Genomic DNA, 17,690 nt, shown 5'->3' on the forward strand with positions numbered 1-17,690 from the left:
GTACTGTGGTTTTTTTTTCAGTAGTTAACGAATAGAGAAATATATATAATATTTGCAGTTTTAAGTTCTTCATGAAATGTTACGGCACTTTTTTAAAAAAAATTTGGGTAAATTTGAGAGTTACATAAAAAAATTATTTATTTTCAAATGAATATAGTGTGTTAATTTTATATATTCTAAGATTGTATTAACATTACTTATTTTTTCTTAAAATAATAACTGTACACCTTAAAAAAATGAGAAATATTTTAATCATAAAAGAATTACACGAAAATAATCATACAAATTGATGTAGTTTGATATGATTTGTCAGATTATAAATTTATTTTTTTTATAAAATAGATCTAACAGATCAGATAAAATCACATTAATTTATAAGATTATTTTATATAATTCTTTTATAGATATAACAATACTCTATATTTACTCTAAAAATATATCTAATATTACTGTTTTACAAAATTCTAGATTGTTACATCAGACGACGATCTTCTTGGTGCATGATCTACTATGAAAACTGAACCATTAATCTGACTTCACTTCTCTTTCATAAATCTCCTGTTCTCTTTCATTTTTATTGCACCACAGTGGCATTGACACTTCCCATCCACTACTCTTTTGGCAATTCCGAAGTCGCCTATAAACAAACTTTTATCTTTTGAAAGCCACTGGCAGAATTTAGTGGGAAGGTGAGGGACAGCAATTCAGAGTCCAAGAAGATTAGGTTTTCATTACCTCAAAAATCAACCCTTTCACCTAATTTCCCTGAATTTTTTGACGTGCTTATTAATATATTGATGAGCTGATGAAGCACCGAACAAAAGCATATATAATTTTAAGTTTTTAACCATTTTAATTAAGCCTTGAACTGGTACAACCATTTTAATTAGGGCTTGCTATCCAAAATAAAAAAAAAAAATCACCGACACATAGGAGGTGGGATTCATGCCCATGCCCGAGGGGCAACGGTCAGCACCATTGTCATTATGTAAAGAAAAAGATGGTGTCCCTAGCAATGTATTCCAGAGCAACTACCAAATCTTTAGGTGCTTGTCGTCGCTGGTGGGGACATTACTATATACTGGTTTTAATAAATCAGACAATTCTCCATAATGGTTTTTTATCGTTGAGTGTTTAGGAATATAAAGCACTTAATTGATTATATTATGAATAATGTTATATACAATTGTAGAATGCATAAATTTTATATAATAATTTTAAAAAATGGTGATATTTATTATTAAAATATTAATTTTTTTTATGTAAATTCTATATTTATTATTATTTTTAAATATTTACACGACACATTTACATTTTTTACTACTGTAAATATGATTTGTATTGTATTATATGCATATTGCCATATACAGAGAACTCGAATGAAAGTTGAATGGTCAACAAAATCTCTTTTGATCAGAACTCAAGCGTTGAGGCCCAGGACCGCATGATAAATAAAGGTAATACCTGCAGCTTCCTACCACTTACGTATATACATGTTCTCAATTACGGATCTCTCACGGGTGCATTAAATGATCAGACAGTCTAAACCTTGCAGTACTTGTACCATGTAGGTTGAATACATTATGCATGTGGGGGCATAATCATTGAAGGCATTAAAGCAGAATATCCAATGTGCCTACCATTCTCGTAATTGCAATTTGATGTTAATAAAAGAGCGTTTTGAAACCGATCACAGATATTGCAAACTCGGAATTCGAGTACACAAAACATTCTTCCAACCATATCATCTTATAATCTAACACATGAATAGGAGAATCATAGCTTCAGTAGCCTCCAGTCCAGAGTCACCTCTGTTATGATTGGAAGTTTGACTTAAACTCATGTAAAGCAATCATTTTGGAAGAATCATTTTCTCAATTAACTGAAACAAAGTAAAAGCATTCTCATATTAAACAATGCAAAGTCATTCAGTACTGGAACAGTTCCGACACACTCTCCTCCTTTGGAAATTTGTATCCCCACCAACGCTTTAACTCAAAAGTGTCTCTTACTTGGCTCTACTCTAGTGTTGTGTGCTGCTTTTTGCTTGATCAGTTACTGTTCATTACCTTTAATCGCCCATGTCAAGCAAAACTGTATCATTAGAATGCTCAAAGCTCTTCAAACTTCAGAGCTTAGTCCCCCAACAAAAGAATCACTTGCGTTCTTCCTACCTAACCCAGTCTTTTGCTTTCACCCTACCATCTTGTCATTACTTTGGTGGTACTATATGTGGGTCTGCTGTGGTAGTTTTAAAATCATTATAGTTGTTCCTTAAAGTTAGGCTCGTGTTTTGCTCGAGGGTTTTGCTTCAGTATGCACTTCTTTCTCTTCATTTCCCTCTTCTCAGTTGGATGGTGGAGTTAGAAGTCTCAGATCTCGAGAATTGATCTCCAGTTTCTCTGGAAGTGAAATGGGGATGCAGCTGATTCTCCTGCTGACGAAAATATGTTTAACTCTCAGCGTTATGGAAATTCACGGATCTGCAGGTAATGGGTTTGGATTTTAGTGTCCTGAGCTGGTTTTTCATATCGAATTACGCTTGATCCATGTATTTGTTTGATAGAGTTTGTGTGGATTCACGAATCTGAACTGAAACTTGGTTTCTCGGTTTTTTCTGATTACCATCTCTGAGATCGACGAGTAGAGGAAAGCTGACTCATGTTAGTACGGTTGTAAAACGTCCTAAAATTATATGCGAAACTGATACATTTCAAATTGGATGTAAATTGCTACAGTCAACAATCTACATTTCATGATACTTGCTACGGGGCTTTTACATTCCCATAACTCGATTGTTGGGTTTACCACTTCGTCTTGTTGGGTTTGGTGATCTGTAACTCTCGAGTGTCTGGTGGAAGTTAAAATATACGTATGAGATTGCCCACATGATGCATTAGTTGCATAAAACAACTTCTTGGTTTAAAAAAAAAATCTGGGTTCCTGAAAACGAATCCACCTTTGCTCAAGAAGTTTATGTTGACAGTAGACTAAGGCAGAGCTGTATTTAAAAAAAGAGGTTGGGGATTTAGATTGTTTGTTTTCACAATCATTCTCATTTCATCTTATCTAATTATTACAATTTTTTTAAATTTTCAGACAAAATATATAAACAATTTAACTTTTTCAAATCTCAAAATAAAAATAATATTAAAAAAATATATTCTAATAATATTTTATTTAACTTTCAATTTTTATCTCAATTCATTTCATCTGCGAAAACAATCAATCCGTTGTCATGTTATATTTATATTTTTCACCTACACCCCTTAGCTTTGCACTCTCTTTCAAGCTACAATATTTCCATCAGGCAGCAACTTCTGGGCTTCTTAGAAACTTCTAGGGTAAGCTTACATTGAGACATCGAGCTAAGTCCAACAGTGCAGCAAAACGGAAACTTCTCCTATTCCTGGCATAAATAAACTACTTCATTATCTGTACATATTAATGGTTGCCAATTTTGTCAGCCCTTTGAGTTTCCCACGTCCTCCTAGACCATGCTGGGGCCAATACGTTATCTCCCTCTTTCTCCGTCTGAGCTCATATGAAGAATGCCACCTTGTTCCTGACAGGGGCACACTCATAGAAAGGTCTCCATCACTGTGCTGATATTCAAATGAACTATTGCAGTAGCCGTCAATTGTTAACCAGTTGAAAATGGTCCTCAGCAGGTTCACATTCCTCTGTTTTAGGCTTTTATTTTATACCACATCTGGGTCAATTCCCTTCATAAACTCTGGCTTAGAGGATTTAGATACACAGTATGAATTCGACATTTCAGGGTGTGTTGTTATGAAGTTGCTGTCCTAACATGGCTACAGAATTGCCACAAAAAGTCAAAAACCACTCGCTACCTACCAGAGTACACTGTGATATTATCATTATAAGCATTTGCTTATAAGAATTGGTGCTTTCAATTTTTTTTCTTTGTAATGAGTAATGACGTTGCTCTAATGATGCAGTACCAGTTCTATCACCACCCAGGAAATCGCTACGAAAACCACAAACTCTCCACCCTTTCAGGCCAGGCCAACCACCATCCATACAACCAGCTGAACCTTGTAAAGTGAATTATTAATTTAGCCACTAAATAGTAAATAGAGTTCTACATCTCTAGATGCACGAACTGCTTGCCTGTGCAAGCATACTTGATTTTGTTTTTAATAGTGCAAGCGTACGTTAGGATATAAATTCAAATTTTCTTATCCGCTTAGGCTATTGAACATGGTAGTTTGTTGTGTTATCGGAACATGTGATTTTAGAGTTTGAACTCTATCTCCACCATGTTTAGAAATTTCCTGAACCGTTATTGCCATAGAAAGAAGGAATAAAAAATTCTAGATTTGAATCAAAATTCTAGATTTGAATGAAAATAAACAACATGTCAAGTAGATAGCTATGTTTCTGTATTTGTAGAGTTGATTCACTATTTGATCATTTCATGGATCTCTTTCAACATGATGTCACAGACCATGCTGTCCCTCCTGCATTAAATCCTCACAGCTTTGGCCAGAAAAGGCATGGCAAGCTAATTACTGCATCTCCCAACAAAGCATTGCACAATTTTCCTCCTCCGAACCACTCTCCAGTTAAAGGTAATTGAGTGTAATTGAAAATTGCATTTTCTAACTTTCAAGGTAGGGGAAAAGGAGTTCATATGTATGTATCAATATTTTAAATGCATTTCATGATGTCACAGACCATGCTGTCACTCCTGCATCAAACCCTCTTAGCTTTGGCAAGAAAAGGCACGGCAAGCTAGTTACTGCACCTCCCAACAAGGCATCACCCAATCTTCCTCCTCGGAACCACTCCCCAGTTAAAGGTAATTGAGTGTAATTGAAAATGGTATTTTGTAACTTGTAAGGTAGGAAAAAATAGAGTTCCTATGCCTGTATCAATTTTTAAGATGCATTTCCCTGTTGTAGGAAGCTTTCAACATCATCCCATTAGGCCTTCAAGTATTGCACTTCCACCTTCTTTATCATCTTTTGGAAGTCCTGAAAAGAAAGGGGCGCATGGTCCTGCATCTTCTCCTTCAATTCCGTTTCATAAACATTATCACACAAGAAGAAAGTTCAACAACTCTGCTCCAGAACCATCTTATGTGATTCATCCGCCCACTTACAGTCAGCAAGGTTTGATTGGAAAGAGCTTATATTAGCTTGTTACATTTCTTTATTCTTGGAGACTAGTGATAGTTAAGTTTATCTGTTTATCTTCTGAAACAAATCTTATATGAAATTTATAGGCCCTGAAGTCTCCCCATTCCAATCTCCCCATCCTTCATCCGTAAGCAAGGGTTATCTCACACCTGCACCATCACCAATTATACCATCAAGCCACTTCAGAAGTATGGTGAAGCACATTTTAGTTCTTGCTTTAATCTTGCACTTTTCTTTGGGTCATATATAGGAAAAATTGTTTGATACTCTTAGGGTATAGATGACATGGTATTCCCATTTTATCACAAAATTCTATACTGATAAATGTACCTGACAATGATCATGTTGTGCAAGTGCCGATTCTTCCACCTACAATTTCTCCTTTGCGTTTTTCCCATGAAAAACCAAAGACTCCGCCACCCTTGCCACTGATGACTCTACCACCTCCACCTCCAAATGAAGGTACATAAACACTTTGCTCTCACAAGTTTAGTTCTTCCTATCTTTCCTTTAAATTATCTGATGATCAGATTACCATTCTAAAAAATTTACTAATTATGTTTGATCCTATCTGCAGATTGTACTTCTGTGACATGCACAGAGCCACTAACATATACACCTCCAGGGGCACCCTGTGGTTGTGTATGGCCAATTCAAGTTAAACTCCGCCTTAGTGTTGCAATATACACATTCTTCCCTTTGGTTGTACAGCTTGCTGAGGATATTGCAGCCAGTGTTTCGCTAAACCGCAGCCAAGTTCGCATTATTGGAGCAAACGCAGCTAGTCAGCAGCTTGAGAAAACCAGTGTCCTCATCAATCTCGTACCCAAAGGACTGAAATTCAATGATACCGCTGCATTTTTAATCTATTATAAATTCTGGCACAGACAAGTTTCCATAAAGGCTTCAGTTTTTGGAGCCTACGAAGTATTCTACGTTCGCTATCCAGGTTATATATCTTTTTCCTCAACTTCATGTTTTGGAAGGTTCAATGAAAAAAAATTTCTTCTCAACAATCATTTTAATAGATGAATGCACATTTTTTACATTTTAGGGGCATTTGATTTTTAATTACTTTGGTCACGTTTATTATCTGTATCCTGCAGTTTCTCTTTTTGTTACAATTATGAAGTTAACAAGCCTGGTGTTAAAGATAGCAGCCTGTTTTATCATTCTTGAAGTTGCTCTCAAACAGTTCTTTTTCCTGTTGTTTTGAATTTCAGTATTTGGATTTTATTTCTGAATCCCTTTTACCTGTACAGGTCTTCCTCCATCTCCCCCTTCAGTGACTTCAAGCATTTCTGCAACAGATGATGGACCATATGCTGGCCATGACAACAATGGAAGGATAATAAAACCTCTAGGGGTCGATGTGCCAAGGAGAAAAAAGGATGGACTCGGTGGAAGCATGATAATTGTAATACTACTATCATCTTGCACTGCCTTCATTATATGTATTGGAGTCGCTTGGCTTTTGATATTGAAATGTGGTTTTTGTGTTCATTGTCCTGAACAAATTCCACATGCTTTAATATCTTCCCCTACAAAACCATCAGGTACTACATTTCCAAATCTCCTATTGATCCATCAATCATGTGTTTCTTGAACCCTCTAATTATTTCTTTAAGTTCTTGTATCCTTGGCAAAATATAGGCAACACCTAAATAATATTTCCACTCAACTTAAATATTTTGATTTGAATTACTATTAAGATCATTGCAAAATATAGTCTTCATACTTGTTTCCTGATTTTTTTTCATGGAATTTTGCTATTCAACTCACAAATTCTGATATAGTTCTGTATCTAAGATATAAATTTCTTAGTTTAGTATTAGGCAGAGTGCACTAAGGTACCATAACGAATTATATTTAAACTCAGCAGAAGCTGCTGGGTCTATGCTGTTTGGAAGCATGCGCGGTCCAGCATCAACGTCTTTTAGTTCTGGCACGGTGACATATATAGGAACTGCTAAGACCTTTACTTTGAGTGACATAGAGAGAGTCACTAATAACTTTGATCCTTCAAGAGTACTTGGAGAAGGCGGATTTGGGCTTGTTTACAGTGGCATCTTAGATGATGGAAGGGAGGTGGCTGTCAAGATTCTCAAGAGAGATGATCAGCATGGTGGCCGTGAGTTCTTGGCAGAAGTTGAGATGCTCAGTCGTCTGCACCACCGAAATTTAGTTAAATTGATTGGCATATGCACAGAGGATCATACTCGCTGCCTAGTATATGAACTAGTTCCAAATGGAAGTGTTGAATCTCATTTGCATGGTAAGTAGAAATTCAACAAATGTCTATTTTTCAATGCAATGTTTGGTTGAAGTCTGAGATATTTATGGATTTGTATCATTAGCTTCTTCATCAGTGTTGTGTGACTTCCAGGTGCTGACAAAGAAACTGATCCATTTGACTGGGATGCTCGGATGAAGATTGCCCTTGGTGCAGCTCGGGGCTTAGCGTATCTGCATGAAGACTCAAACCCACGTGTTATACATCGAGACTTCAAGTCCAGCAACATCTTATTGGAATATGATTTTACACCCAAGGTTTCAGATTTTGGATTGGCCAGAGCTGCATTGGATGAGGGAAACAAACACATCTCAACACATGTTATGGGAACTTTCGGGTATGAACTCATTGCTATTAAGCATCACCCTTATCATGTCCTGTCATGTTGTTAGAATTGAAATAAATCCTATCATGAACCATTCCACTCTAATCCATGTTTATGTGGTCATTCTAATCTATTAGATCTGTATCTATATTGGCTGATATATGTAGTTTCTTCATGCGAATGTTTTATTGTCTGTGTGCTTTTTCCTTATTTGACCTCCTAGCTATTTATTTTACTAACATCTTGTTTGCAGTTACTTGGCTCCGGAGTATGCAATGACTGGACATCTTCTTGTGAAAAGTGACGTTTACAGCTATGGTGTGGTACTCCTTGAGCTATTAACAGGGAGAAAGCCGGTAGACTTGTCACAGCCACCAGGTCAAGAAAATCTAGTTGCTTGGGCCCGTCCCCTTCTGACAAATGAGGAGGGCTTAGAAGCAATCATTGATCCAGCTATAAAGTCAAATATTTCATTCAATAGTGTGGCTAAAGTAGCAGCAATTGCATCTATGTGTGTGCAACCAGAAGTATCTCACCGCCCTTTCATGGGTGAAGTTGTTCAGGCCTTGAAGCTAGTATGCAATGACTTTGATGAAACGCGTGATCTAGGGTCAAGAAGTTGCAGCCAAGATGATCTTTTGACTGGTTTAGATCGTAAGAATATTAACAAAGTTTCTAGTGAGATCACCGAAGTCTCACACCCCCCTCAACCACCATCTGGCTGTGATTCTAGCCCTGATGCCAAGATGGCATCAGCTTCAGATTTGTTATGCACATCCATGGAACGTCTTGAGGCTCAGGAATTTGGATCTTCCGTCAGACACTCTACTTCCGGCCCTCTCAGGGAGGGGAGGAAAATGCAGTTGTGGCAGAGATTAAGAACTTTGTCTAGAGGCAGCATGAGTGAGCATGGTTTTTCATTGAAGTTATCTCCGGGATCTAATTAGGTCCCTGCTGAATCCCATTCCACTTACCGCAATATCTACCAAATAAGGTTGGAGTTTGATTTCATGGAGAAATGAAAGGTCTATACTTGCATAAAAATGTTGTTGCGTGAATCTTGAAGTGATGATCAGCAGATTTTGGCATGAAGTTCTTGACAATGGCTTTTTCTGAGGCCCAAAATCAGCAATGAAGTTGCGTCTAGCAGTGAAAAATCCAACATTCAAAGCAAACTTGGCTATATTTTTTCACCCCATTGAATATTTCGGGTGCAGTGAAGGTCTGGTCTTGAATAAATCATTCATCTGCTCCTTTTAGGTCGGTTATCATGGGAGCGGCTTATTGTTGATGACTGGGTTATTTGAAGTTAGGAATGACATGTCATTCTTCTTTGAAACATCAAACCCTTTTTGACAAATAATTCAGTAAGGCTTCTTTAGCCCAGTGAACCATAACTTCTGAGTTTGTAGCATGTAAAGTCCCTCGGATGTCTTGAGTTTGTAGATAAATCTCTTGGGTGTCTATCTATTATAAAATATGGGATATTCAGATCTTGTTTTCTAAAAGCAATAGTACTAGGGATCGAGGCTTGTGCAAATGTTATGTATTTGATCATCTCCAAGAGAATTCACCTTGGTTTCATAAAAAAGTTTGAAACACCTGAAGTTCGTAGACAACCAAAGGTAGAATGACTGCTAATGGTTGCTAGATGGTTGAAGAAAGAGTTTAAAACATTCAATGAAAGAACCGCCGGGAGCGGGAGGGGGGGGGGTGGTGGGTGGTGGTGGTGGTGGTGGTTCTAACCACCAGAACCGAAACTTCTATTAGTCTATTCTCAAGTATTGATGTTTCATGTTCTGACCCTACTAATATGAAAACTTCAAAGTCATTGGTTGGGGGAAATGATATTATCTCAAGCACTCACGCCTTTCACTACCATTAAGATGAAACTTAACTACTCTTGTTCACACATGCATCCTCCAATATCAATGCATAGGTCAGCGTTTTGGTGGACAGAACTTTGGAAAATTTTACCGAAAAATACAGACTTATGTATGGCAGGAAGGAAGTCTGCTATGTTGGCTGGAGAAAGAAGCAGGTGATGATACTGCATTCATAATTCCATTCAAATCCAACTCTTTATATTAAATCTTATTGGTTGCCAACGGCAATTAATTTCACTACATTTGGTAACTGAGAGATTTGGACAAAGAATCTTGAACTTTGTAACTTTTAAAGGCCAAAATCCAAAACCTCTGGCTCAACTAAGCCCAATATGACTAGTTAGTTTAGCAGAGATGAGGCTTTCTTTTCTTTTCTAAGTTTTCCTTCTTTTCCAAATCAAAATCACACATTGTAGATCTTTTTCTGCCGTTTTCTCGGCAACCAAACAGACAAATATCAAAAGTTGTCGGCAATACATTTTAAAATTACAAAAAACTACAGTGGAATAAGGATTTGCAATGGCAAGCCATTTTCTACATACTGCTGCTTGCTAATAGTTAGTTAAAATACTAGATTACATAATTTCCAGTACTATTACTGAACAACACTTCCCTTCTTATATCTTCCTACCCGACCTTCCTTCCTCATATGCCAGCTGTTCTTCCCAATCTATCCCTCAAAATCTTCACTCCCATGTACCTGAATATCAAAGAAAAGGAAAAAAAAAAAAAAAAACAAAAAAAACAAAAGCATGTTAAGAAAATAGAGGGGAAAAAAAAAAAACATTGAAAAAAACATTACTATACTTTCCATCTTCCTTGTAATCTTACCTGCCCATCATCAGGACTGTGCCTTGAGGGTTCGTGCCTGGTGATTCATTGAACGTTGAGCCATCAACAATACGGAGCCTCTGAACACCAAGAACGTTGTGCTCGGGGCTAACCACCTTTCCCACATGGCACCCGCCATGGTAATGCCAAATTGTGATAACAGTGTCTTTGCAGAACTGCTCCAGGGACGATGTGTCATTCGGATGCCTAGGGATGAAGTTAACATTAGCACTGACACTCACGTTAAGTATCTTCTCTACAGATTCCTTGCCCAACTGTGTGTAGTTTGTGACATGTTCAGACTGGACAATCGTCATGGCCATGCGAATGCCCTCAACGCAACGTTCAAGATCATATGGATGCTTGAAGTAGTTGAAGGTGACAGAGGGGTTATCATCCACATCGGTGTTGACCAGTCTGAGCTCACCTGTTGAAAAGGGGGTGGCAATTTTTTCTAGAATGAAGCCTCCCTTGAACGCTTCATGGGGTAAGTCTCGCTTGCCTTTAATGTAAGCTTGAATGGCCTCGGGTGTTCTTTGCTTTGGAGGAATGGTGGAGAGCTGCCCAATCTGCTCGATCATAGTAAAAATGCAGATGTTCAGGAAGAGTGTTGGTTCAAGTTTCTAATACTTAAGTACAGCGGCATATTTGTTGTTTTTCATATATATATATATATATATATATATATAATTAGCTTACCTCGGCAGACACTATACCGTGGTGGCAGTGAATGCTGTCGCTGGACTGTCCAAATCCACTGCTAGCTTCAATATACACACCCTTCTTTGTAATCCCTACAGTTTGTATGAGTGACTGCTGAACTGGACTTTTTGTGGGAACGAAAATTGAGTTCATGGGGTTATCCGCCATGCCCTTCCCGACAAACTCGTTATCAAGCACTAAAGGAATTTTCAACTTTTGGAGCTCAGCTTTTGGTCCGATACCACTCAGCATTAGCATTTGAGGGGTCCCAATTGCTCCAGACGACAATATGATTTCACTCCTCGGCCCATTGACAAGAAGTGCTTGATGTTGCTCACCCTTTTCGTCCTTGAAAATGACCCCCACAGCCTTGGGCTGCTTTCCTGTATCAGACATCACCGCCTCAGAAATTAGCGTTGTCTGATCTATTAAACAATAACGTGATCAGTACATTGATATTAATGATGTTAACATAATATACCTGATGTGTCAAAAACAATCTTTTGGACAGTGGCATGAACCAAGACAGTGAGCTTCTGAGGGTTCCCGGAAGCAAGTAGTTCAGCAGCAGTGTGGCGACGGCCGAACCTGTCGAAAATGGTCCCTCCAATCTTGGTTCCATAGACGTGATCATATGTGAATCCATTAAAGGGAGACACCCCAACATCCAGAAGACTGTCCCTTACAGTTCTCTGCCATGGCGCAAGCTTAGGACGATGGACAATTTGCTTCTCAACCCAAGGGTAGGACTCGTTCACTAGCTTGGCATCCCAACCCACCTTGTTTATAAAACTGCATGCCACAGACAATTGCTAAGTACAGTTTTCACCAAATTTGTTAGGAACTTCATTTAATATTTTTCTTAAAATCTTATCTACAAGTTTTCAATAGTTCTTCCTTCTTTTTTTTTTTTTTTTCTTTGTCAATAACTTTCAACAGCTTTCAATTTTCTATCTAAAGTTATAAACAGTAGGAAAAGTATGTAAGAACCAAGCAGCATGTACCACTGGTCTACCAGGCCCCTGGATCCAAGAAAGTGAAGGGCTTCAAACCTCTTTTTGGGCTACGGTTTTTCACCAACCTCAAGCTACTATATCTCTTTAGAAGATTGGTTTTGACTTTATCAAAAGATAATGTATTTTTAAAATTTTAAAAAATACAAATAAAATCATCTACATTAGCTTCATCAAAATGCAAAAGTTTAAATTTTGAGCTACAGTGATTTTAAGTACATCTTTAAATTGATGTACTGTTCATCATCAAAAATAAAATTTTATTATAAAAATAAAACCAGCTTTTTTCCTGCATAAACGGTGTACAGTAATATAATAGTTTGTTCTTTAAATAATAATCCAATTAAATTCATATAGGGTTAATATTATAAGTTATAGCTACAGTAATTTCTATTTGTTATAATAATATAATATAATATTATTAGCTAAAAAATCCGACGCTCCCATCTAATTCCAAGCCAGCAAAAAAGTTACCGATGATATCTAAGATGCCTTCCGTTCAATCTTTGATTATTAATCGTTGGGCTTTTTTAGAAAGTGTAATTGCAAAATATGAAAAAAAAATTGAAAAAATTATTATTAAAAAAATAATATTAGATTATTATTTTAATAAATCTAATAGCTAATTTAACGTGGGGTTATAAATAGAGAGGTTCTGAAATTATAAAAAACATATTTTTTTTTTTTATCAAATTTTAAATATGACTTTAATAAAACCAAAGACAATGCTCTTACACAAGGTATAAATAAGATATTACTGGCATTAGAATTGAATTGTCGTTTCAGTAGATGTCAACAATTCAAACTATTCAAAACAAAGAAAAATAATATTCTCCCTCTTGAATTATATTATCTTCAATTTCATTAATTGATATGATGCAATTTTTTAAAAAATGGTTGAAATAAAAACTTTTTTTTTAATTGATATAAAAAAACTTATTAAACTTATTGATATAAAAATGGTTGATATAAAAACTTATTAAACTGCTTGACATCAACAAATATAATTAGAAATAATAAAAAATAATACTACTCTTAAAAAAAAAATAATAATAAAACTAGTAGTTTAATATTGGGCATGAGATAGACATGAAATATGGGTAGGTGGGATGGTAAAAATGGAGGTGAGCTGTGATGAGCAATGGACCACATCCGATGGGATCAATTTATGACAGCCTTAAATGTTCGATCGGTCTTCTTTCAGATCCAACACTGTATACTTAAACCGAATCGAAAGGGTGTATGAGTCATGACGAAGCATTTAATACATCAAGTTTTGGTAAGATGGAAACATAAATGTTCTGTTACATGGTACAATATTGACAGTGTCATCAGTCATGTGCATGCCCCACCCCACTATATACATATATATATATATATCAATTCTTTCCATTTTTCTTTTAATTTTTTTATGTAGCCATATATATATATATAGATGACACAAACTAATTTGATTTTCACGTGACAATATGGATGTTGCATAGTTTTATATAACAACTCATGAGTAGTTTGTATATATTACTGTTTAGCCTCTAAAATGGTCTTGAGATCAGTTGGGACAACATGATCTAATTATTAATCATAGTACGTACGTATGCGTCTATGACTGAAATTAAGGGGAGGCTCAGACGACGACGACGACGACTGCATCAATGTCGGTTACGTCTTCTGGGCCATATATATCACATTATTTATACTTCGTTAACATCGGAATTTAATATTAATTGGTGCGTGCTGATCGTGATCTCCTTCCTCCCTGCAGGCCTAACGACTCACATTTAAAATGACTCATATTTATATATCTATGTGACTAGATATATATATTTATATTTATATATAATATACTATTATAATACCCGAGTAATTAATGGTAGATGATGTTAGGTATAAAAAAGTGGGTTCTAATTATTTCAAGTGATTTTTATTTTTTTTTATTTTTTTTCAAAAGTCTTGCATGCGCAACTTTATCTTGCACCAATTATACTTTCCATATATATATATATATATAATCAGTCATGTGAAAAATAGTATTTCTCTTTCCATTATCTTCTTGCACCTGCGTGGAAGTATGAATTATACTTTCATTTTCTAGTTGTGGAAGAATTTCGATGCAGTGGGATTGGAATAAATTGGGTTGCTTTTGTCTTTTTCTTCAAGTTTAACCACTACTAGTACTCTTCCTTTTCATGTATTTAAAGCCCCCCCAAAAAAGAAGAAGAAGAAAGACATGATGGTTTCCTGGTCATGATGAATTGGTAGAAACATGACTTTTTTAGGGTAGAGACGCTTTAGCATTTGCCAGCTGTGTTTCTGAAGTTTAGGGGAAATCTAGAGCCTGCAACGTCCCAGTTTTGTATTCTTATCATATAGATGAGAAAATTCACGAAATATATCATGTAAATACCGTCTTTCAACTAAATAACCAAACAAGCAGGCAAGAAAACAAAAGCTAGCTAGGCTGCAGCAAACATCCTAAATAATCTTAAGAACATGCTAGTACCAGCTGTGTGTGTAAAGCATACCTTGAGCTTGCTCGGGTGTAAAAGCCAGCATTGATGCCTGTGCCACCGCCCAAAACTCTAGCCCTAGCATTAATGACCCCATCTGTGGAAGCAAAGGCTTGGGAAGCAGAAGTTGGAGAGGTGTCTGCTAGGGCAATGTGGAAGTTTCCCAGAAATGAGACGTTTGCATTGGAGAAAGGAGCACCCCCTCTTTCAAGCAATAGAACACTGAAGTTTTGAGAAAGGGTGGCAGCCAAAGGACACCCGGCTGTGCCACCTCCCACTACTATGTAATCATAAGCATTGTTGCCACCACTCGATGATGTTGAGGAGGATGATGATGACGACGAGAACCAGCTCGCTCGCTTGATAAACGGGTATGGGAATTCCGAGAAATTCTGCTTACCTGCATTGATTGCAATTTGATCATTTCCATGGCATTTCGTAGAAAACAAATTACAAAGTCAAAACTCAAGAAATATGAGCCAAATGAAGGCAGAGAGAATGAAAGGAAGCCATGAAAGAAGGATAAATGATCTTGAAGTAGAAAGTTTACGTACATGACTAGGAATCAAAAACTGCGTAGAATCAACACAAACACACACAAAGAGACACGGAAAAAGCATGAACATAAGAACCATGTACGCGTAGCTAGATATGCTGGAAGAAATGGGAGGAAGCAGAGAACCTTGAGAACAAGAGAGTATGCAGGAGAGCCATAGAACCAAACAGAAAAAGAGCTTCACTGCCCCAACTAAGGCCATTGAATCCGCAGACAAAAGGCCTCAGAACTCTTGCAGGAAAAAGAGCTTCTCTATGACCTCTATGTGGCTGCCTCTGGTTGGTCTTGTTTGACGTGTCTACACACACACACACACATATATATATATATATAAAATATATACACGTAAAAAATTAGAAATAAAAAACAGAATTCAACTGCATTTAAGTTGCCTGAAACTACAACTGGGAATAGTTATTAATGGGGAAATGAATGCCACAGTTGGAGTTAGGCACGAATGGCCGTTGGATTACTAGTTCTCTGTGATCCGATCAAGTTCGTCCATGACAGCTCATTTTTCCAACCTACACACACTAAGAAAAGTGTGTGTATTAATTTAGGCCGATATATGTGTGTATATATACTGCTGCACCAGTTTGGGTAGTTAGAAAATAACAGCTCCGGCCTGCAACCTTTTACGATGCCGAGATGATCGATCAGTACTACTCGTACCGGCCACCATCTAAAAATTGATGGGTGAAGAGAAGGCCGGACACTGATTATAATCAATCATGAATTTCTCATATGTATATGTGTGTATATATATTAACATGAGTAATGTTAGATACAAGTCTCAAATAGACAAATTTCATACAAGCCTTTTATAAAACAATAGGTCCTACTAATAAATAATAGTTTTTTTTACACTTTTTTAAAGTGAGGTTTACTTTTTTACAAAAGTTTGTATGGAGCTTATCTATTTAAGACTTGTACAAATTATTTCTCTATTAATATATATATATATATCTAAAAATTAAGCTTAGAAAAATTTTATATACAAACCTCATATTCTTGCACACCATTTAAAAATATGTGAAGTTATTCTTTTATCCTCATGTTTCATGAAATATGAAATATGAAACATGAAGATAAAAGAGTAAAATCACATATTTTTTAAGTGATATGCAGAGTGTGAGATTTATGTACAGCACAACTCGTAAGACGGCTCGGCTCATTACTATGGTGCGCCGGATAATTAGTTCAAATAACCACTTCGGTTTTTGGGTTTTGGCTGTCATCAAAGTGTCTAAATTTAATCACAATATTTCTCCATTAATACAAATGAGGGTGTCGTTTTCTTCAAAAAAAAAAAAAAAAAAAAATATTAGATATATACAAATATTGAATTTCTTTTATTTGATAGGCATCACCTTCTTTTCAACTTTCTTGTCTTGAACTCAGACTAGCCAGCTTGTACAAATGATTTCTGAAGATGACATGCGGACCAGCCATCACTTAATTTCCTTTTCTTTCTGATCTCTCTCTCTCTCCCTCATTGAGCTACGATGAATAATGATATACACATAATATATTTTACAATATATTATATAATAATATTATAAAATAAGAGTATTTTTATAAAATGATGTTACTTTTATAAGATGTTTTACAAGAATATTTCTCATTTAAAATATAATTATGTAAAGTGTTGTGAAAAATATTATATGTAAATCATTTTCCATTTCCCAAAGTTATGTATTGTGTCATTGCAGCAAGCAAGCATTAATATTGGGTGTGCATTATACATGATATATATAGTAGTGGTGGATGAAGTGTTTGTGCATGCATGGATCATGCATACAGATCACAAAGAGAGAGGTGGGGAGGTGACATTGATGCATGCATATATACATGAGTAAAACCTTGGGAGGTGTGAAGTGTAAACAACTGGTCCATGCTTCACGTAACTTTATCATCATCAATATTGAGGGAGGTGCATGGTAGCTAGCTAGCTTGCTCGAGCAATTACCAACCAGCTCGACCGATGATCTCTTATCTTTAATTCTCTTGTTATACGAAAACACTCCCATTAATATTACATAAATGACAAACTTAGTTTGTCGATCGATTACCAGAACCCATCGAACACAGAAACACCACCTCATTAAACGTACGGCTAAATTATATGGTCTACACGATATAGATTCAGCGTACGTACGTACGTAACTACATTATATATTTCTCTTAATTAAATCTTCATTATTTGATATATGTATGTGTGTGTGTATCTAAGATATATTGGACTGACTCCGTTCCTCAATCATCTTCTAATTAATTGCCGACAAAAAAAAAAAAACAAAAACAAAAACAAAAACAAAACAAAATTATTGTGATTTTTTTTAAACCAATTATTAGGACAGCAAATTGAGTAGACTTGAGGCCATCCACACCCTAAACGTACATTTACTCCCA

The 17,690-nt window shown here is 36.2% G+C and overlaps 2 protein-coding genes across 5 annotated transcripts; one reads left to right on the top strand and one right to left on the bottom strand.

Annotated features, from left to right (window-relative positions):
* Nucleotides 1-1,945: 1,945 nt before the first annotated feature.
* LOC121257943 (receptor-like serine/threonine-protein kinase ALE2) lies at nt 1,946-9,197 on the top strand. 4 transcript variants are annotated; one of them, XM_041159233.1, is made up of 12 exons: nt 1,948-2,489; nt 3,963-4,049; nt 4,467-4,595; nt 4,700-4,825; nt 4,929-5,138; nt 5,252-5,353; nt 5,520-5,627; nt 5,743-6,114; nt 6,428-6,721; nt 7,045-7,440; nt 7,552-7,795; nt 8,037-9,197. In XM_041159233.1, the coding sequence occupies exons 1-12, from the start codon at nt 2,414-2,416 to the stop codon at nt 8,728-8,730; spliced, it is 2,838 nt and encodes a 945-aa protein (XP_041015167.1). In that variant the 5' UTR covers nt 1,948-2,413; the 3' UTR covers nt 8,731-9,197. The 4 variants fall into 4 exon arrangements, with proteins under 4 accessions (XP_041015191.1, XP_041015182.1, XP_041015167.1 ...); XM_041159240.1 differs by having other exon boundaries at nt 1,949-2,489; nt 7,048-7,440; XM_041159257.1 differs by lacking the exon at nt 4,700-4,825 and having other exon boundaries at nt 1,946-2,489.
* Nucleotides 9,198-10,088: 891 nt separating this feature from the next.
* On the bottom strand, nt 10,089-15,588 carry LOC121258859 (protein HOTHEAD-like). Its single transcript, XM_041160390.1, has 6 exons — nt 15,405-15,588; nt 14,738-15,122; nt 11,684-11,994; nt 11,200-11,585; nt 10,501-11,069; nt 10,089-10,369 (listed from the first exon to the last, which is right to left on the bottom strand). Exons 1-6 carry the CDS (start codon nt 15,478-15,480, stop codon nt 10,315-10,317), a joined length of 1,782 nt encoding a protein of 593 aa, XP_041016324.1. The 5' UTR covers nt 15,481-15,588; the 3' UTR covers nt 10,089-10,314.
* Nucleotides 15,589-17,690: the final 2,102 nt, after the last annotated feature.

This window comes from Juglans microcarpa x Juglans regia, chromosome 1D (genome assembly GCF_004785595.1).
Source record: "Juglans microcarpa x Juglans regia isolate MS1-56 chromosome 1D, Jm3101_v1.0, whole genome shotgun sequence".
In the NCBI taxonomy this organism is placed as follows: domain Eukaryota; kingdom Viridiplantae; phylum Streptophyta; class Magnoliopsida; order Fagales; family Juglandaceae; genus Juglans; species Juglans microcarpa x Juglans regia.